General features: G+C 46.4%; 1 protein-coding gene across 2 annotated transcripts in view; it reads right to left on the bottom strand.

Annotated features, from left to right (window-relative positions):
• Nucleotides 1-21,879, bottom strand: part of loco (regulator of G protein signaling family member locomotion defects) — a 96,821-nt gene that overhangs the window by 16,821 nt on the left and 58,121 nt on the right. For both annotated transcript variants that reach the window (XM_075676449.1, XM_075676448.1), the window contains 4 exons: nucleotides 8,941-9,120; nucleotides 8,679-8,876; nucleotides 8,292-8,394; nucleotides 5,794-5,933 (listed from right to left, as the gene is read on the bottom strand). In XM_075676449.1, coding sequence (XP_075532564.1) covers nucleotides 5,794-5,933; nucleotides 8,292-8,394; nucleotides 8,679-8,876; nucleotides 8,941-9,120 — 621 coding nt within the window. The remainder of the gene's footprint in view (nucleotides 1-5,793; nucleotides 5,934-8,291; nucleotides 8,395-8,678; nucleotides 8,877-8,940; nucleotides 9,121-21,879) is intronic.

The raw sequence follows: 21,879 nt of genomic DNA, 5'->3' as shown, positions 1-21,879 counted from the left end.
GCCTGACTTGTATAAAACAGCAAATGAATATTCTTGGAACTGTAGTGCCCATCTACCCTATCGTCCAGTGGGGTCTTTAGGTGAGGAGAGCCAGCACAAGGCATGGTGATCGGTAACCATGGAAAATGCGCGGCCGTACAAGTAGGGGTGGAATTTGGCAACTGCCCGAACTAACAGCAGGCACTCCCGTTCGGTAATTGAAAAATTCCTCTCGGCGGGTGACCGGAGGCAGCTGGCGTATGCAATTATGTGCTCTGCGTTACTTTGCCACTGAGCAAGTACAGCCCATATTCCATGGTCACTGGCATCCCTGTGAAGTTCAGTGGCGGCAGATGGATCATAATGAGCTAGCAATGGGGTAGCCATGAGCAAGCGTATGAGGGTGGAGAAGGCTTTGGTTTGAGCAAGGCCCCATGTGAAAGGAATGTCCTTCTTTAGTAAGTTGGTGAGTGGGCGAGCAGTTTCGGCACAATGCTTGATAAAACGATGGGAATACAAGCATAGCCCAACAAAGCTTCTTACGTCTGCGGCGGAAGACGGAACAGGAAAGTTCTGGACATCGCAAACCTTGTCAGGGTCGCGTGGAATGCCAGCACCACTGATGAGATGGCCAAGAACGGTAATTTGACGACGTCCAAAGTGGCACTTTGATGAGTTCAATTGCAGGCCGGCTTGCTGAAAAACAGCAAGAATAGCCGATAGATGAGTTAGATGACTCGTGAAAGCTGGTAAAAAGACTACCGTAAAATTCCGAACAAGCGCCCCCTCCCCCCGCCCACGCCCTTATCACGCGCTGCGTCTAAACAACACTGGTCTGCCCCACCAAGTCCAAGAAGCTAATCCAATCCAATCCTCCCTTTCAAGCCATTCGCATGCTCGTTCGCACGCGCCATTTGTCGTCTTGTTTTGGCGTTGTGAAGTTCGCGATGCCGATGCACTTGTACACAGTGGCGAAGAAAGTTGAGGTTGTACAATGGCATCGAGAAAATGGAAGAAACGTGCACCAAACATCTCAACATTTCAAGCTCGACCGCAAACAGATACGTGAATGGGACAGTAATTTCGAGAAGTTGCTTCAGCAAAACTACGAGAGAACAAAACTTCGAAGAAAGCTGAGTAATGGCGCCCCAGTTTTCAGTGAATGCGTGGACGATGGGCTCTTCGAGTTCTTCGAGCGGGAAAGAACGGCAAAACGTGCCGTTAGTAACTGGCTTCTTTTTGAAGAGGCTGTCAGAATAGCCAACAATATGCAGTTGGGAAACTTCGTAGCTTCCAGCCATTACATAAGTCGATGGAGGCAGCGGTTTGGCGTGTCAATGTGCCGTTCTACGAACGAGAGCCAGAAGACGCCCGAAGAGTTTTCGGAGGCAGCAAGTGCCTTTCGGTCTGCCGCAAACTCCCTGCGACGGCGCAACGACTACACATTGTACAACATCGCCAATATGGACCAGACGATGGTCCGAATAGACAACCCAGCCAACAGGACAAACAACGTGGACGGCGAAAGCACCATACCGATCGCAAACACTGGATGTGCCCAACGAGGCTTCATGGTTTGCCTAGCCGCACGTGCCACTGGCCACAACCTCCCGGCATTCGTTATTTTCAAGGAACAAACCGGGAAAATTCCAGCCAGGGTCTTCGCGAGCCTTCGCATACCAGGTGAAAATGGTATTTTTTTTTTCTTTTTCAATTTTCAATGGGGTGAGGAATCACACGATGTCGCTAAGTTCGTTCTATGAAAACGCTGACTTTTTTTTTCTTTCACTCATAGCAAATGTTCATCTCACAGCCACAAAAAAATGGCTGGATGACATCGAAAAAGATGCAGGAGTGGCTGTCAAGAATCTAGGGCGCAAACGTCGGTGACATGCGGCGTTTACTGGTACTGGACCAGGCACCCATCCACCAAACGCAAGCTGCCAAGAATGCTTTCGAGGAGCATGATACCGATGCTCTATGTGCCTGCGGGGTGCATGAGCATCCTGCAGCCGGCTGACGCCCACTGGAACAAGCCTTTCAAGTCCACCCTACAGTGTTTGTGGGAAGAATATATGCACGAAGAAGAGAGGATGCCCAAAGGAAACCTGAAGAAGCCGTCGCGCCAGCATGCTCTCGATTTTGTTGCTGAGGCGTGGGCTGCTGTACCCGAGGAGACTGTGGCACGCTCCTTCAAGGGATGCGGCATTACTAATGCACTCAATGGGTCGGAGGACAGCGACCTGCATGGCGGACTGGCAGATGTTGGAGCCGTGGTGCCTTAAGGCTGGGGTGGGCTTCAAGCGGAATGCTGTGAACTTTTTTTTGCGACTGACTCGGAGGAGTCTTTCGATGGTTTTGAAAGTGATTGACCTAGCAATCATGCATCTTTCGCTCAATAAAGTTCATGTTCCTAGACGTAAGCAAAATTTTAAATCCATGTGCACTGCAATTTTTTTTTTTCTAGCGGGGAAAATGTCGCCGCCATCTTGAATTTCGGCGCCATTCTGGGATAGCGCCCTCCCCCTACTTTGCCAGTGACTTCGACTTGCTGTGGGTGGGGTGGGGGCTTGCTCGGAATTTTACGGTATGACATCGTCTAGATAACACAGACGTGTGGACCCTTTATAGTCACGAAGTAAGGAGTCCATCATTCTTTCGAAGGTTGCCGGGGCATTACAAAGGCCGACCGGCATAACCTTGAATTGGTAGAGACCGTCAGGTGTTACAAAGGCAGCTTTCCCACGGTCCATGTCATCTACCAAAATTTGCCAATAGCCTGATCGGAGGTCTATCGATGAAAAGTACTTGGCTCCGTACAAGCAGTCCAAGGTGCAGACATCCTAGCATGTGGTATTGTTGAGGTGTCTGTAACCCACACAAAAGCGCCAACTGCCGTCCTTCTTGACAAGGACAACAGGGAACACCCAGGGACTGCAAGATGGCTTGATAACACCCTTTAGTCAACATCTTATCAACTTCTCGTTGTACCACTTGCTGTTCTGCATGTGAAACACGGTACGGCCGGCGGCATATCGGATTGGTGTCTCCAGTGTAAATACAATGGGCGACCACCGATGGCGGAGGTCAGCATCTTGTGCCGGGAGATAAGCTGCAATCATCTTGCTAAGTTCGTCTGTGAGAGTTCGTGAATCGGAGGTTCCCGTAAAGGGCGACGGAATTTCGACATCAAGAGCCAAAATCTCGCAATTGTTCACAGGCGAGATGTTGCTCAAAGAGATGCCTCTGGGCAGTGGAGTCAAGTCGAGCAGTTAAAATTAAGGAGAGGAAGCGAGGTCTGGTTGCCTGCTACAGTGAGCACGGTATGGGGAACGGCCAAATTTCTTTCAAGCAGTCTGTCAGCAGTGGGACATAGTACACAGATGCAGTCAGGAATAGATGAGTACGACAGTAGAGTGACATACATTGTGGCTTGAAGCAACAGGCAGATGTCTTCGGGAGAGCATAACCGTGGTTGTGTGACTGGTGGACTACAGCAGCCGTGGGGCAGTTCAAGCTGTATGACACTTCACACGCAATCAAAGAGGGCTTAATGGGATGATAAAAAGTCTAAGCCAAGTATAGCGTTGTAAGAGCACTGTTCCAAAACAGAAAACAAAGCAGTCGTTAGGCACCCAGCGATAACAGTGCGAGCGGTGCACATACCAAGCACAGTAGGCATTCCTCCGTCGGCGACGCGGAGGATGCGTGATGCAGCGGGTGCGAGAACTTTGTTGAGGCATCGGTGCAATTGGGCACTCATCACAGATACGTGCATGCCAGTGTCAATGAGTGCTGGGACACTGACGCCAAAGACTAAAACGTCCATCAAGTTCTGTTTGGTCGGCAAAGAGGTCAGAGGGTTTTGCAGTCGAGTTGTCAATGCAACGTCACCTCCGGTAGCTGCATCGCTTACTTTTCCGGAGACGCACGTCGAGGTTGCATCAGGGACAGTGGGCGACGAGCCTGCGGCGATAGGGACGAGATGGTTGACAAGCTGGTGGCGAAAGGGACTGATGACATCGGAATGCGCGTCATTGTTCGGCTGTTGTGGCGCCAATGGAGGTTGGCAAAAGCCTGCCATGATGACCCATGCACGGGACACCTGGGATTCGCTAAGACATTAGCAAGGCTACGACAGAAGTATTACTGGCCCGGCTTTATTCTTCTGTGCAACGGTACATGATGACCTGCCGCGATTGTCAGTGCCGCAAGAAACCACCAGTCAAACCAGCTGGCTTTCTCCATCCTGTGGAACCTCCTAAAAGCACTGTTTAAACAAATAGGAATGGACCTACTTGGGCCATTCCCAGTGACCTCTTCGCACAACAGATGTATACTCGTTGCTACCGACTACTTACCCCGGTACGCCGAAACTGAAGCTATTCCGCAAGCAAATTCGTATGAAGTGGCCAAGTTCTTTGTACGCCACATCGTCCTACGACATGGTGCACCGTCTGTTCTCATCACTGACCGCGGTACAGCATTTACAGCAGAACTTATGCAGGACGTTCTCCAGCTGACGCTAGCTCTCACCGCAAGAGCACTGCGTATCACCCTCAAACCAATGGATTAACGGAACGTCTGAATAGAACGCTGGCTGATATGCTCTCCATGTATGTCGACGTAGAGCACAAGACGTGAGGCAAGATCTTAGCCTATGTGACTTTCGCGTATAACACTGCTGTACAGGAGACTACACAGTTTACGCCGTTCGAACTTGTATACGGGCGCCACATCACGTCAACACTTGGCTTATAATAGCCCGACCAACGAACACGTGGAAGAGTTCGTACAAAGAGCCGAAGAGGCACGCCAGCCTGCTCGGCATCGTATCCGAAGCCAACAGCATACCGACACCCTTCGGTACAACCACGGTCGACGCGACGTCCATTACAATACCGGCGCCTGCGTGTGGGTCTGGACGCCCGTCCGTCGCCGTGGACTCTCGGAAAAGTTGATCCGCCGGTATTTTGGTCCCTACAAGGTTACACGCCGCCTCAGTGACGTGACCTACGAAGTCGTCCCCTGCAGTTCTGATCCCGGTTCACTCCGTTGTCACCCTCGTGCTGAGGTTATTCATGTAGTGCACATGAAACCATACTATGCGCATACGTGAACGCCGAGATGCACCTGAGGAGCTCCATTTCTTATGTCGCTGAAATAACTTTTTGACGCGACCAAGACGGTAGCTTTTCGCATGGGGGGCCAGGGGGCCGCACCGCAGGACGGCGCGCACAAAGGTCGGCGCCACGAAAGACGAAGTGTATAAGCTGCACACTCTTCTTTTGGCCCACCATTAAAGAGAAACATCTATTTTGTAAAACTCCGTCTTCAATCTACGTTACAATATATATTGCCCCACGCGACTCGTACCGGTGCAGTGAAAATCTTGGTGGCAAGGTACACCGCTTCCATTTGTGTTTTTATTCATCGCAATTTTAGTGTATTGGGAATAAAGCTGTTTTTTCCAAATAAGAGAAAATAGTATTTCTATATGAAAGCATGAAGTGCGCGGTATTGTACTCTTTTTTCTGGGGGGTCACAGAAAACGGGTGCGTGTTACTATTGAGGGCACGTTAGAATCAAGTAAATATGGTTATATTCGATCGAATATTCGAAAATATTGAATATTCACACAAGCCTATATTTTGTGGGACTTGTGGGAGGTTGCAGCAACTCCGAAGCAAAGCTAGGCGGCACTTAATTCTGAAAAAAAGCACTTTTTCAAATGTATTGTTTTTGCTGTACATGTATGTCTCTGACTATGTCACCTGTTTACGCACCATACTTGTAGTCACACTGAAAACTCACCACAGGGGGAAACAGGATGTCTAGGTCCGTCACACCAAGGTCGTCGAACTGTACTTTTCCATCATGAATGGCATCAAGAAATCGAGGAACCACAGACTCTCCATGAGGCAGAAGTCGCACTGTAGGCGTACTACGGTTTTCTGCAAAATGAGCAGGTTGTGCATTAAACAAGTGGACTTTGTAAAACATGAATGTAATAATTAGGCAAAGCCTAAAAATGAAACAAGTTTATGAGGAAAGAAACTTTCGTGTGACACACAGTAATTGAAAACTACCTTGATACAGTAACCGTATTTTCTTGACTATAAGACGCAGTTTTTTTACAGATATTTTCGTCGGTGCACCTTATAAAACACTTGAAACTTCTATAAGCAACAAGAAACCATGCGCGGCAACATACTGAAAAAAATCGAATCTTATATGAAAAGTGGAGTAACCATGGCCACAGATACTTGCCCCTAAGGCTCACTGTGTAGGCAACACAGTGGCTGTGTGATCACAGCCAGCTTGGCCTCCATGATATGGGTGCCTTTATGACTGGAGGTCAGGCATGCTAGTTTGCCATTATAGTTTAGTTTTTCTTAAAGAAAAGGTTAAACGCACGGAACTGACACAATAAATATAAAAAAGGGTGCCACAATATTTTACTGTATGCTGTGGCACCCAAGGCAGGCTGTGATTGTTGTTCTGTGTTGTGTGTGAACTCTGTAGGCATAATTTTATCATGCTAACCAAATTAAACAAATTAAAATAGGTGCATCTTATACACCAGTGCAAATTATATACCAAATTTTTTTTCTTCGTAACTTGCGTGAACTGGTGGGTGCAACTTATACAAAGGTGTGACATGCAGTTCGGAAAATACGGTATTCTCAACCACTAAGCTTAAATCAGCTTGGCTTGAAAGAAATCTAAACTAACAGTAATATGTTCTCCACTGGCATGGAAGTAATTGGTAGTTGCAGATCTTCTCTTGCATGGCTTTTCTTATACAACTCTACATTCGCATGTACACCGAATCATTTCTAACAGTTGACAAGAATTACATGCATACCGTAACAATTTTTAAATATTGCACAGTGTGCAACTGGCCTTGCAACGGAGAACACTGCAGCAGAGTACATTTGAACTGCAATTCACCTTAGACGCCCAAGCGTTGTCACCATTCTCATTGCCCCTCACTGCTACAAGGCTGCTGACCCACCATGCATTTGACGCTCGTGTGACATTAAAAATTGCAAGGGTGCACATTATTATATTTTCCTTTCCACATGTTGTAAGTTCTAATTTTTACCACTGAGTACAGGCTGTCGAAAACCAGGTAAGAACACAACCAAGAAAAACCATTTGCATTGTGATTGTCATGCAAATGATGTCTCCAGATGTGCATGAGCATCTCTGTGAATACCTGCATTCCTACAAATGTTTCACTCAATACTTCGGATGCCAAGATTTCTTTGTTGGGAGCAGACACCTTGGCAGTTTACCTGCTTGACTGTCAACTCCAACTGCTAGCCTCCTTTGAGGTTAACTATCATTATTTTCTTTATTCTTTATTCAACCATTTCCCCGCTTTGCCCGAAGGTGTTGCAACAGGGGAGTTACAAGCTTGAAAAAAATGCACACTCATTCACACTGCATGCTTGCTCAATTGACAGTCGATCCCACTGAGTGATAGTTTTACACAAAAAAAGAATTTTCATACAGTGTCGTCCTGGCCTGGTGCTACTCCCTATGGTACAACGGTAACCTACCCATAGATGCAATATGCTTTGGAGTGGAAACTAGCCTCATAGCTATCAGTTCAATTATTGTGTAACCATTTTCTATGTTCCCATAATAAAAGCTAATTGATTAATTGACCTTGCACACAAACAGTATGTGCAGATAAAATGCCAAATTTGAATATCTGCCGCAATAATTTCCCATTTTATTATTGAATTTCACATATCATACACTTCATTCACAATCTTTTTTTTTTTTAGAAGAAAGTGGTTTCCAATTCAACTTTTTAAAAATTCCAGTACAACTGTTGTGCCTTCCATACATACCTAAGACAACCATGGCTGCTCTATTTTGATTATTTACAAATTTTTTAATCAAGCATATTTGGGATGGATCCCAAAGAGTACAAGCATATTCCAAAATGGGTCTAACACATGTTAGATACACAGTGTTTCTGATGTTGCATAGAGCAGATTTAACATTTTTTTTAGAATATAATTCAAACCTGCTTTAATAACCCCATGTCTACACGAGTATTCCAAGAAGAATTACTCAAAAATAGCACACCCGAATATTTATGAGTGAATTTTTTATTCAGACATCAAATGCAGCTGGGGGGGGGGGGGGGGGGGAGGCTGCCAAGTAAGCTCCACACAACTGTCACTGACCCAGTCAGAATCAAAAGCACTAATTTAAATAGGACACAAACACACTTTTATCAACACCTTGTGTAATTAATTATCAAGTGCCTCATCAAAAAGCCTTCAATTTACCAGAACCATTCTCCTTGAATTGCACCACAATGTGTTGGCCATCAACGTCAGCGACAAGGGCACTGGATGACAATGGCTTCAATGTCACACCTTGCACAGGAAACTGCAGAGTTGAAGCAGACATTTTTAGCACTCAGTATGCACTCCCAATATGCAATCAAAAGTTTTGCAGGTGAAAAATATACGTTCTCAAGCTGAATTCCTAAACGGATTATCTGATAAGATACACAACACTTTTAGATATTTTCACAAATTAATTTGTGAAGACAACACCACCTATAATATAGGGCACAATGACAGCAACTGTAAGAGAAGAAAAATACAGTGCACCAATAATCTTTTCCTCCCAACATAGAAACATGCTTGCAGAATACAAACTTGACTCACCATGCGCAGATTGACATGCTCCAACTGGACACTATACTTTGCTAATACGGGACGTAGCACTTCTCCACATGAACGGCGGGGAACTGCCTTCACACCAAGCATCTTGCTGTTGGGTAGAATCACACAGAACACTGCCCTTGGTTCAACATGAATTTCCTTACAGCCAACCATTGTGACGTCAACATTTGGACTTATAGGCTGCAAAGCAAGAACAAGCCATAATTAGCTACATCCTGCCAGTCGCATTTGTGCAGCAGCTAACCTTGTCTGAACCAGCCACGAAGATGTCCACAACAGAGTAGGTTAGTGAGCGCTTCTGCAGCAGCAGCATAAGCATGGCACCAACAGTCTCGCCACGGTGAACTCGAACCACAGTGGAGGAGCCATCTGGCAGTATGACTCTACTGAGGATGCAATTGGAGTCTGGCGCCCCTGTCAGTGACTGAGGCAAAAGAGCACAAACATGAAGAAAAGAGAACAGATGCTGATCAGGGTAAAGAAAATGTGATCAGGGTGAAGAAATTAAAATCGGACTTGGAAGCAGTACGGTCTCAGAGACCCTCTTGCAAAAGGTAAAGGGTGCCAGACATCAGGCGCGTAGCCGGGGGGGGGGGGGGGGGAAGGTTGCGGCTTACGGGGCTTCAGCCTTCACCCCCCCCCTCCGCCCGAAATTTTTTCATGCTGTCATGTGCCGCTGCCCAAAACAACCCCCGGCACCAGAAATCATGCTGCATTTTGTCTAGAATGTCCTTTTAAATGCTCAAAAAAACATTTCAGCGTGAACATTGCCAAGTCAGGCTCAACTGCGCGGCAACAACCGGGAGCCGCATATTGTAAAGCAAGGAGCCCCATCCGAGCCCAGTTTTAAGGGCGTTTTGATGGCGAGCGCACTCATCGCGGCATCTCGCGGAGGCTGCAGAATCTACGGGGCGCATGGACTTCAATTCCGAACCCCCCCCCCCCCCATTATAGGTATAAAGTTCTCATAAACTTTTGATGTGAAAGGTGCGCTGACATTGCCAAAGTTGTGCTTTAGATTTTCAATTCTGGAACTTTGCGGGTTTAATGTTGTCATAACCATTTGACGCCAAATGTACACTTGACTTTTCTTAAGTCATACATCGGACCATACGACGAGACAAGCCCAATCAACACAATATCAGACAATTTCGCAAGCAGCGAGGTGCGATGAGCCAAAGCATTGTGGTGGTTCATTTGTGCTGTCATGTCCCAGAAAACAATATCAACATTCTTTTTCACCTGCACCAAAGCATTCATTCATGTCAAAACACTAAAACTAGCAAATGTAACTACGTTCTTATTTATTTAACGTGAAGACACATTAAGCCTATTTATTTTTATTTTATTTTATTTTATTTATTTATTTATTTTTCTTGCTACCCACGGGCTACCGGAACCAGCCAGAGTGCATGCGTTTTCCTCGTGTTGCCTCGACCACCGCACGGCACACTTTGACGCGCGTTTCTTTTTCGCTGGCCGAGTGGATTTTCGTCTGGCAGAGTTTTGGTGCTTTCTGGCTAGCAGATGAGAAAAAGAAACAATGCATTGTCACTCGCCGCCATCACTGCAGGGACTCAACAGATTGCAACGCATTCGCTTGAGCGCAACCTCTCGGGAAAATTTTGTCTCGCTGGTAGGATACCGAGCAGTATGCGTATGGTTCTCTGTGCGGCAAGCGTCTCGCGTTTTCTTCGATATTACTTCGGTAGCCACATTAGGTGCCCAAAGTAGGCATTCCATTGTGGCCAACATGCTTTCCTTGAGTTTTTCATTTCCGTGCCTCCGCCCCACGACAGAAAAAAAGACTGTTGTGGCGCAGCGAATTCTCGCATGGTGAAAGTTCAATTTTGTTACTTCTTTTGCAGAAAGTAATGGGCCAGGGGACGCCTCAGCTGCCGAATAATCTTACTATATTATTACGATAGAAGTTATAGGGACACTACAGGCGCATTCTTGCCGTCGCCGTCACCCTCATGTTCCGCAACGGAGAAAAGCGAGGTGAAAGCGTGCCGCCTCCTGTCGCACGCGATACATCAGGGGGAGTGCAGGAAGATGGGGCTATGATCTGTGAATCTGTGTTTGCGCAACATGTTTATTGGCCTTGTTTAACGCATTATATACAGTGACTTTTTCTTAAATTAGTCGATGTATTAAAGATTTATATGTATGTTTAGATATCTTGTTGCGAAGCTTTGTGTATATGCGCAGTTAAATTTGTTTCCAGTGACACTTTCTTGCCCTTTATGAAGCTGTATCTTTTTCAATTTGTATATTCCGTTCTATCTTCGCATTTCTAATGTACGAGGGCGAGTCAAATGAAAGTGAGCCAACCCACCCCGCGTAATAATGGTTCGGTTGATTATGTGCGAAGCATGCGCGTAGCACAGAGGCATCTCTCATTTACAAAAATGATATGCAGGTGTAAGGATAAAGGTTCTTTAATGCTCTCATACGATGGGTTGAACATGGTTGCATGACATGATAGACACTCCAAAAACGGAACAGCATGGTGTCGTGAGGTTGTTGACAGCTGAAGATGTTTTCCAATAAGAAATTTGTCGCCGTATGGCTGCCGTGTATGTTGAACATTGCAGTTCATTGGCCACTGTGAAGCGTTTAAAAACGGTTCAAAGAAGGACGTGAAAGTTGCAAAGGTGATCCAAGACCGGGCCAAAGCCACCGTGCAATCACCCCCAACACAATTGCAAAGGCTGATTAAACAAGAATGGAGGATAAGCATAGATGAATTGGCAGGGCGTGTGAACATCAGTCACGGTTCGGGTCACACCACAATTCATAAACATCTCGATTATCGGCTCTTGTGTGTGCAATGGATGGACAAAATTTTAAACCACCGCCAGAAGACGGGGAGGCTCGGCGCTGCCTTGACTCATCTAATCCTGTATCAGAATGACGGTGACGGCTTTTAGTCTGCACTTGTGACCAGGACGAATTATGGTGCCACTACTACGAGCCTGAAACACGAAGACAAAGCTTACGGTGGAAACATTCGAATTCACCACCGCAAGGAAAGCAAAGGCAGTCATTTCTGCCGCAAAGGTGTTGTTGATTTATTTCGATCGTCAGAGACCATTATTGATCGAGTTTGCTAAACCTGGAGAGACTATCAATTGCTTCCGATACTGTGAAACGCTGGATCGGCTGCGTGTCGCAATCAAAAACAAACGACGCGGAAAATTGAGGAATGGGGTCATCTTGCTCGACGACAATGCCCGTCCCCACGTCGGTGATGTGCTTAATACAAAACTGGCAAAGTTCAAGTGGGAAACGCTGCAACATCCGCCATACAGGCCTGACCTGTCACCTTGCAACTTTCATATTTTGGAGCTTTTGAAAAAAAAAAAAGAAAACAGCACAAGGGAATTAGATTCATGTCAGACGATGACGTTAAAAAGTCAGTTACAGACTTTTTGAAACAGCAACCCAAGGAGTTTTATCAGACGGGAATCACGTGACTTGTCAGTCAGTGGGACAAATGTCTAAATGCTCATGGAGACTACTTTTGAATAAAGTACCCCGTTTGTCATATATTCGCATTGGCTCACTTTCATTCGACTCGCCCTCGTAGATTTTGCAGACCTCCTGCTTATTATATGTGCTCTCTGTTGCAACTATGATTTCGGTGCAATTACTCACAATACACGACCTGTGAAAGCTGCTCCTGCGCAATACATTGTAACAAAGGATAGAGTCATTGAGATTCTTCCCTGGTCGTTGCATATGTACAAAAATGTAAACAAGGTACTTGAATGACAGAGAGAGAAATGCAAATAACAGAAAGGCAGGGAGGTTAACAAAGTTTCTTTAAAATATTTGTCCTTAGCGTGCTCATTTCATGGCCTTTACATTTTTCAAATCAACGGCATGCACTGCTTTGCTGGTTTCAAACTGATATAGTTCTAAAGCTCGTGTGATACTTTCTTTACTTATTAAATAGACAGAAAACATGGAAGCATTGATATCAGTTATTTCGGGCACAATTTTTGAGACAGTCTAGTATATTCTCTTATGGAAAAATACATATTTTACTTGTCTTGACAGTGCGTAGCATTCAAGAATTTGTTTGCATCATCTTTGGCAATGACAATGCAGTTATTATTAATGTATTTGATCCCGCGACAAATTCTATAAGGAGGGCGCCGAGCTGCAATGTGAGCTCCCCCCCCCCCCCCCAAACGAAATTTCTGGCTACGCCACTGCCAGACATAACGGGACACTCTAGGCCTAAAAAGGGACCAGGCCCAGAGTAGTGCCCTATGCTCATAAAATGTCCCAAAGCATCAAGAAGGCGGCGCACAGGTATGATGTACCTGTGGTCCTTTTGGGATCGTGCAACGTTGCTTGTCTATGCCCCTGCATTACAGGGACAGGGATGGAAGTGGCCAAGGGAGTTTTGGAGCAGGTTTGCAGCAGGAATTGTTAATTTTGGAACAGACGATACGCGTTTTGGAGCATGCAAAGTATGGCTAAACATGAGTGATGCAGACAAATCAGGAAAAGATGTTTTTAATTGACTTTGCAGAACACTACAGTCGAACCCACTTCAAATAATAACTATAATGGTGGAGAGGCCAGTTCTCCGCCCCTCCCCCCACCACCTTCCTGCATCTAGCTTCTGACTGTGTTGACCCGTTTAACGTGTTGGATCACGTGTTGGATCCAACACGTGTTGTGTGATGGATCACGTGTTGTTAACAAGCCGCGGCTTTCGGCATTTAAGAATGGCACTGCTATAACAACTGTAAAGAGCGGTCACAGGTAGCAAGTGACATGCAAGCCCCGCCAAGGCATCGCTTTGGTGGCCGAAAAATTTTTTTTAAATGCGGGAGGGTTGCCGCGGCAGCATCTCAGCGTGAGAAATCCAGAAGAAATGCTGGGACGTGATCGCCACAAGCATCTTGCCATGTACTTCCCACTGGCTTGCACAAGAAAACCGCATGCCCGTCAGCCTTGCTTGCTTTAAGCAAAGCATGCAAACATCCTTCTCCAAGGCATCCAGGTGCTCCATGTAGTGAAGAGGAAAGTCCCTCGCGAAAACAAGCCCGTGAGAGACTGAATCATATACAGGACCTCCCCTGGGGACAATGTTGAGGCAGTTCCCTCCTGTGTTAGCACTGCCATCCTGGCCATCACTGTCTTTATCTGATGCAAGCACATTTGCGACAATCACTTCATCACTTAGAAGCACTTCGTTTCTTAATCTAAAGCAGTGCGCTTTCTTTTCACCGGCAACATCGTGCGCTGATGATGATCCGCGGGCAGATCAGCCATCTTGTTTCGGCGGCGAGTCAAACGAGGCCGACAAACAATGGAACGACTTCGACACAACGAACAAAGACAAACACAAGCAACTTAATCCATTAGCAGAATAGAGCAGAATGAGGGCCATGGAATAAAGAACTAACCTTTCGGCATGGACACCCAGCAGCCAGACTTCATATTTATAACGGATAATGCAGCATGGGGACATTGTAGTAAGCGGGTTATTTCCCCATAGAAAACATACAAAGGTTGACGGTGCAGCAGCTTTTCATTATTATAACTAGTGTATTGTTAAAAGTGGTATCGGTACAAGTGGGTTCAACTATATTAGGTTACGGCGAATTAGTTCTGCGGAAGTTCACAAGGCGGAGGAAAGTTCGCTAAAGGGAAAAAATGTCATACACCGGACAAAGGAAACCCACATTCGTTCCTCGGAAACCAATGATTAAGTTACATACCGGATGTGCCAACTAAATGTGGCCAAGAAAAGAAAATTAAGGAAGGGATTTACACGAACAGCACCCGCTGTATGTTGGTAAGCTTTTGTTAATGTTACTCAAGAGTTGTTTTTTAGTTGTGCACAAGGGACTAATGATTAATTTTAATTAGCTAACATTAAGTACCTCACTTATTGGATAAAATATTAGGTAATGCAAATCCTATGTTGCCTTAAATCCAGTTATCGCTCATGTTTCAGCATCTTCCATATCTCTTTCACTGACATCTCGTCAATTAGATAAGTTTATAATGTTATCTAATTAGACATATTCGTGCACAATGAACAAGAAATACTGACTGCGACAACCACGAACAACAGCCATCAACATACAGTGAACGGCGACAGTCAACGCCATTCACTGTATGTTGGTCATACATGGAATGCATCACTGGTGCTGTTTAGTTGATACCGCTGTCGCGCTGGACGTCCTATACAGCTGAACCTCGCAATAACAAAATTGCCGGCGACCACAAAAAATTCGCTTTTGCAAAGACTTCGTTGTTTCGAAATGAGACAGTACAGATAGGTAATGTGTCTCAGAACGAGACTTTGCTTTCAGAATGCTGTTTCCTATTTTGGCAAGCTTTGCTCGAGGACATACAGTATAACCCGGCTATATCGAACATGCAAAAAAACGCCTATCAGTTCGATATAGAGCATAATTCGATAAAGCCTGCTAAATAATTGGATGTCATAAAAGCACATACCGTTTATAATATCACTTTATTGATGAAACTAGCTCAGTTTCGCATGAAATAGTCTTGCATTTTCTTGTGCTTGGGCAATTTCGCTGCCTGTGACACACGCACTGCTCCACATTGTCTAATGAGTCGGAGCAGCTGAGGCCACAACCTTCCGCATTCGCGCAGAAGCACTTCACTAGTGCGAGTGCACCAATCACTTCGAAGGATGTGGGCAAAGGACCGTCGTGGCTTTCCTCATTGTGCCCACTTTCACTTGTGCTTGGTACGATGTTGGCAATGTAGTCTTTGTTTTCGGGCTCTCCCATGGTCGCGACACAATCACCTGCACTCACAAACTCGTCCACCGTCAATTCATCAACAGCTTCCGGAAATTCTAACAGCTCGCTCCAAACCTCGGCCACATCGGCAACGGCTTTGTCGCATTCATAAAAATTTACAGCCATCACCGAGCACATGGAAGCTGGCACGGCTGAAGCAATTTCGGATGAACCACTTGCACACAGCCGTGCGTATGCGTCGGGCACCGCAGGCACCGGGTCGCGAGTTTGGCCACTTTAGCCCTAATCTTCCTCTTATTCTTCAAGATCGTGCTGAGAGTGCGCCTCGAAATCTTGCATGCTGCGGGGACATCCGACTTCTCACCACGTTTGACTCGATTTAAGGGGAGATGTGGGTTGCAAAACCAATTTTGTTAATTTTAGTGCGAACTGGATGATATTTAACAGTATTGTTCAGTTTTTTCTGCTCATTGCAAATATCTAATTAGATTTTGTATATCTGCATTAGAATGATGCAAAGTTTTTAATACAGAAATTCAGTCAATTTCTTACGGGACTTTTCAAAAACTTAACTTTGTCAAAAGCAAAAACAAAGTATACGGTGTGGGGTTCTCTCACCCGTGCTCTTGGGACAAAGGAACGACAGCACAGTAGTACAAACTATCACAAGGGCATTTATTGCACCTTTCGTAGATCAATGCCTGCTAGCCGAGTTGCTATCCACAAAACATGCCGATCAGCGCGCGACAAATCTAGGAAGTCCGACTCACCGCGACCGGATAGCGAGCGAATATGTTCGCCCCATGCTGGATCCCAACGCCTGGTCGTTCGCGCGTACGGTCACGCGAACAGTGGCACGTTCCAAGGCGGCCACGCGAGACGGTCTCGCAGAAGCACGGATCGGCGCACGCGCGGCACGGCACGTCCGTACTGCTTGCTGTCCCGAAATCCAAGAGAGAGCGCCTTGTCTTCCGGCGCCCAAGTAACCCCGCCTGTCGGCGGCGTTAGCAACGCAACACTCGCGCCATCTCTCGTACTGCGCCTCAACCACTCCGACCGCCGCGGGCGCCAGGCCACGCGAGCCGTGCGGGAAAACAACATATCAGGGGACGCGTGAGAGTTGCGCATCCCCACAACAGCCAGAACACCAGAGAGTAGCTCTAGCCGGTGATGCCATTTTTATTGTTCTCAGCGCACTTATAATGCAAAAAGAACAGATGTAAACATAATTGCAATATATTTGCTAATTTTCATTTGTATTTAGTGGCAATTAAAATTTAGCAGACAACTTTAGAAATAAATAAATAGCATCACCGGCTAGATCCATTCGAGACAAATATATTGATACCAAACATTTTGCTGGTACTTAGAAAGAACATATGAAGATCCCCCGTAAGGCAGTGTGTGGTGTCCAAAAAAATGAAGCTGAGAAAAATGAGTTTGAACTTTCAGTTCACTGTAACTTTGAATGGTCTAACAATATGGCAATATAAATTACATCACCATGCAGCCCTGTCTTTCAGCAACAAGTTCATGACATATATATGGCCATTGCGCAAAAATAACACTGAGATATTGGTTGCAACATCATGCATAGTCATTGAAAGCAATGCCAGAAACCTAGCACCACGAGCTTCACATTCCTATTTTAGTTCCTTGTCGAACAGAGAGCACACAAATGGCATCCCTATGCAAATAAAGTTGCACAGACTTCATGGCCACAACAAAATATGTCCTTTCCACAAAGTTTATGGCTACAACAAAAAATCTGGATCAAATCCCAGTGGGGGTCGCCACATTTCAATGGAGCCGAAATGCAAAAAAATTCATGTGCTTGTGTTGTAGCAGTTCTCAAGTGGTCAAAATTAATCCAGAATCATAACATGGTTTTGGAATGTAAAATCCCAGAATTCAAATTTTAAAAAATGTATATATCTCTTGCACATTCACAGAATTTTGCATTCAGCACAGATCACACCCAGACCTATAAAAGCCCCGGACTGTAGGCAGAGTCTGTTGCTGGCTTGTGCCTCTTTGCAAGCTTGTTTGTCAAAGCATTTCTATTTGTGTGATCGTTGTTGGACATGTGAAGCCTCCGACGATCCTTTTCAAGGCTTCGGCGCACCATACAGCTACTGGCACTGTAGCCAAGCTTCTCGGCTATTGCAGTGTTGCTTCTTGTCACACCCTGGTTGAATCGGCTGATGGCTTCAGCTGCTGCCCTCTGGACACAGTGCAGTGAGGCATGCTTAGTCTTCGGGGCTTGATCCCAGATCACGGAATGCAGGCTTTCACTGGCATTCTGAGTCACGCCATCGCTTCACCGCTCCAAGAGGGCTTCCTCATCCAGCCGCTTCAAAATTGGCTCCAGAGCTTCCCACACAAAGTCGGGCAGGCTGTTTTTGTGAGCTGGAGGTTGCTCGCCCTTTGCCACAGCTCGGTTGTAGCTGCACCAGGATTCTAACCCTTCGGGACAAAGGTCATGCTTGGGGGCATCATCAGTTGACGACATATGGTGCAGGGTAGCCTCACCTGCCCTCTTCATGCCTGGCACGTCATTCTTACGACTCCTCAGGGCCCAGCCATAGTAATTTGTGATCTTCTTGATCCTGTCCTGGGTGAGCCGTCTCTTTCCTCCAAGTGTGTCACCTTAAGCCTTCTTTTTGTCAACCAGCCCACGCAAGGCTGCTCCCATGCGCTTGTGCACGTGATTGATGCAGTCTTTCTTGTCTATCTTGATGAAGCCGTAAACAGCTTGCTTGGTCAAGGTGTGAAATGTCCTGCTGTCACCATCAGAGAGCATTGTCATGTAACGCAGCTTGTACTGGTCACGGGATCTTTTAAACATGAGCAGTGCAGCTTGCACCTCCATTTGCCCGGCATTACAGTCAATGTTTTTCTGGCACTCTGGAAGATGTTTTGTGTGCCAAGCCACATACCCTTGCTCATTGGGTTTTGGACCGTGTGAGCAGCCCAAGCAAAAGTTTGACAGCACGACGTGGTCAACGACGAGCATGGTGTACATCTCAATGATGCACCCAACAGCGACGTGCGAACTGCGGCCGCGTGTCAGCCAGGTTCCATCATAAATGACATCTATGTTACCTGGTGGGTTTCCCAAGTCCTTGTAAAGTTCTTTGATTTGTGCCACACTTGCAGCCTCACAATCTGTGGCAGCACTGCTGCATGCTTGAACCACCATGCTCATATGGCCCTGATAGGTCTTGTGGTGTACGCCACGATGAGAAATGTTCATTGCGGCAAAGAAGTCGGAGAGGGCTGTTGCTCCCTTACCAATGCTCTGCATGGCCTTCATAGCTCGGATGTTTACTTCTAACGGCGTTATTGTTGCGTCACCAGCCACTCTTGGGGAAGAAAATCGCTCTTAACGCATGCCACACGTGGAGCACTCCAGCACAAGCTTGGCCAAGCGCCCATACTCCTTGGCGGGGTCCTTTGAAAGCATCAGTGTTTTCTTGCCGCACACGGCATAAGTCCAAAAAGGTCTTGTACCATGGATAAATGAACAATCGCAAATTCCGTTCCGCTGTCGTTGACGTCCTCTTTCGTGTCAACACCCAGCAGCTCAAACTTGCGCTCCATTGCAGACTGTGATGCCAGGTGCGTTTTCGCCTTGTCGGCGATCGCTGCACGCTTGCTTTTTTCTTCGGTCGTGAAGAAAACGGTGTCTACACGGTCTGCGCCAACACGCGAGGCATGGGTGCTAGATGTGTTGCTGCTAGATGTACCGGGTTGCAGCTCGGAACTCGATCCGGCAGAATCTTCAAGCAGACCAGCAGCCGGCAACTCCGAGTGCGTGACAGGCTTATCCGTCTTCTGTCGCGCATTCCACAGCCGCCTTTGCGCCTTGCCAAACGCTTGACACGATGTCTTTAGACGACGATCTCCTCCAGCCATTCGGGCAGCGAAAAAGACACCTTATCGAACGTTGTCGAGAAGCGAGCGGCTGAACAAATGTTCACAGCGGCGTGATAAATCTACAGAGAGAAACGCGCAGCGTGCACGAGAGCGAACAGCCTGTCAGGCACGCGGGAATCGGCACTCAAACGGCGCCAGACCAATAGGAGCGAGGCGCAGGGCGGGCGTGCGTGCTTTGGCCAATCAGCAGCACGGTCGCGTCCTTCAGAAATGATGCAATAGCGTCGGTTCCTTTTCACCTACGCCATTTTGCACTGGCGCAAAATACGCACAAAGAAAGCAGCTTCCAAACAAGCTCAAGATGGCGCCCGCCAGCCAATGCATTCGCAAATAACGACGGTGTGAAGTTCGAACATTTTTGGCAATTTTTTGCTAATTCCGCGGCCACCCTGGCCCGTATAAGTGAGTTTTTTTTATTATTTTCCGATTAAATTTAGGTTCTAGATTTCGTGGAGGGATTCTTGAATGTATAAACGCAGCGAAAATGCACTTTTGCAAAAATCGACTTTTTTGCGATTTTTTTGTCATTTCAAGACCCGCATCTCCCCTTAAGATTTCGAGTTTCACGACAAAAGGCGAATTCTGCCGCTTCATCACAGCAACACTGCGGGAGAAGGCCGACAAGGCGCGCACATAACGAACCAGAAAAGCAGCGAGACAACTCGCACTTTCACCATCTTGCACGACGAGGGCACAAGAGCCTCTGATTGGCTGTCTGAGCAAGCGCTGCGGGCGAGCCAGGATCATTTCTTGCAGGGGGGTGTCGACGGCTCGCCCGAGGCAGCGCGGTCATGGTAGGGAGAGCGGTCGGATGGAGCCGCGCCGCCTGGTTTCCCCGCCACTGTCAGGGAAAAGCCAACTTCTAGGGGCACTTTTTGCGGCTTGACGTTCGATATAACGGGAGTCGCTGCTATTTTTGTTCTATGCAAACGTAATTTTTGCTATGTACACTCATTGTAACTATACCATGTCCAGAAATTGTTCGATATATAGAATAATTCAATGTAAACGAGTTCGGTATAGTCGGGTTCCTATAGAACGACATTGCCGACGGCACAAAGTGCACCGCATGTGTCGATCAGCAGTGGCAACACTGCCATGTAGGAGTATTCTTGGTGAACTGCTTTCGGAGATATGATCACTTTTGCTAGAGTTTCTGTAACTTCGCACTAGATGCAAAGCAACAGCACACCAAGCATGCAGCAACATTCCTCCAGTGCATGCTGTCGCTTCTAGGTGCCGATGCGTCCGTGCCGAGCACGAAAGTGATCATAGCTCGGATACCCGAAGGCAATCAATCGAGACTACGGCCCCTTTGAGCTCCATCCACATGCGATGCCTGTTGGGTAGCACCAAAACCAGCATTCTTGAAGCAAGGGATGCGTATTCCTGGACGATTGCTCAATCACAGCCCGATGCGTGGGACTCCCATGCTACAACCGCCACACCAAGCACCATAAACAATTAAACGTCAGTGAGACATGAATTTCCTTGTTTTTGCTGCATTTTTCTCATTGAGGCGCACGATCACTGTATCTTGCTCTCTTTATGATTGTATATTTTTTCCGCTCCCCTCTGTAATGCCATTGGCCTTGCGGGTAAATAAATAAAATAAAATATTAAGTAAATAAATAAATAAATATGCACTGCACTAGGTGTGTAAAGACCATTGTCACATGTCAGTAGCAACATGCGTGCCACTTCAAACGGGCGATAAACAAAATGGTGGCCATGATGTGTTTCCAGCCCATGCGATCACTTCCAGCACTTCGTTGTTTTTGTAAACAAAAATGGTGGCGCCCACACAAGTGTAATGTGGTATTTTGCACAATTGTAGAGCAAAGCAATCACATTTGAACACATTTTGGAACCTGCTAGCCCTACGCAAGTAGGTAATATGTGGGGTTATGTTCTGGCAAATTTCGTTGATGCGGGATAGTAGTACAGCGACGTATCGTTGTCAAAAGATACAAAATGCATGGAATCCTATAGGCTTTCGCCGGCGATACGAAAATATTTAATCGAAAAAATTTCGTTATCGCGGGTTTCAACTGTATAGGTCGAACTGGACAGTGCATTAATGACCAAGCATGGGAGCATGAACTTTCATTTAAGAATAAAGGCAATGTGCATCTGCCTGCACATTGCATGGCTTGCAAATGTAAACCTCGGTTCTGCGAGATTAAGATTCTTGGCAGAAGCAAACAAACTGCTGCCCGCAAACTTTTGTAAGGCTTTCATATCAAGAAAAGAGGCACGGATTACGTCGATACTTCTGTGTGTCTAGTATTTAGAAGTGACATGTGGTATTTTTGTTTCCTTTCTTATTTACCATGATAAACTTGCATAATAAACGTGCATTTTATTGTGTATTTTGTTTTGGTCTTCTATGGGACTCATAAGTCAGCGCCTGTGCTGTACGGTCGTGTTCTTTGTGCCTCTTTTATTTGTGCTACAATGACATAACCAGGTGTCAA

The sequence above is a fragment of the Dermacentor variabilis genome, unplaced genomic scaffold (assembly GCF_050947875.1).
Source record: "Dermacentor variabilis isolate Ectoservices unplaced genomic scaffold, ASM5094787v1 scaffold_12, whole genome shotgun sequence".
Classification (NCBI taxonomy): domain Eukaryota; kingdom Metazoa; phylum Arthropoda; class Arachnida; order Ixodida; family Ixodidae; genus Dermacentor; species Dermacentor variabilis.
The sequence above is the reverse complement of the archived record's forward strand: the minus strand, read 5'-3'. Positions and strand labels throughout refer to the sequence as shown.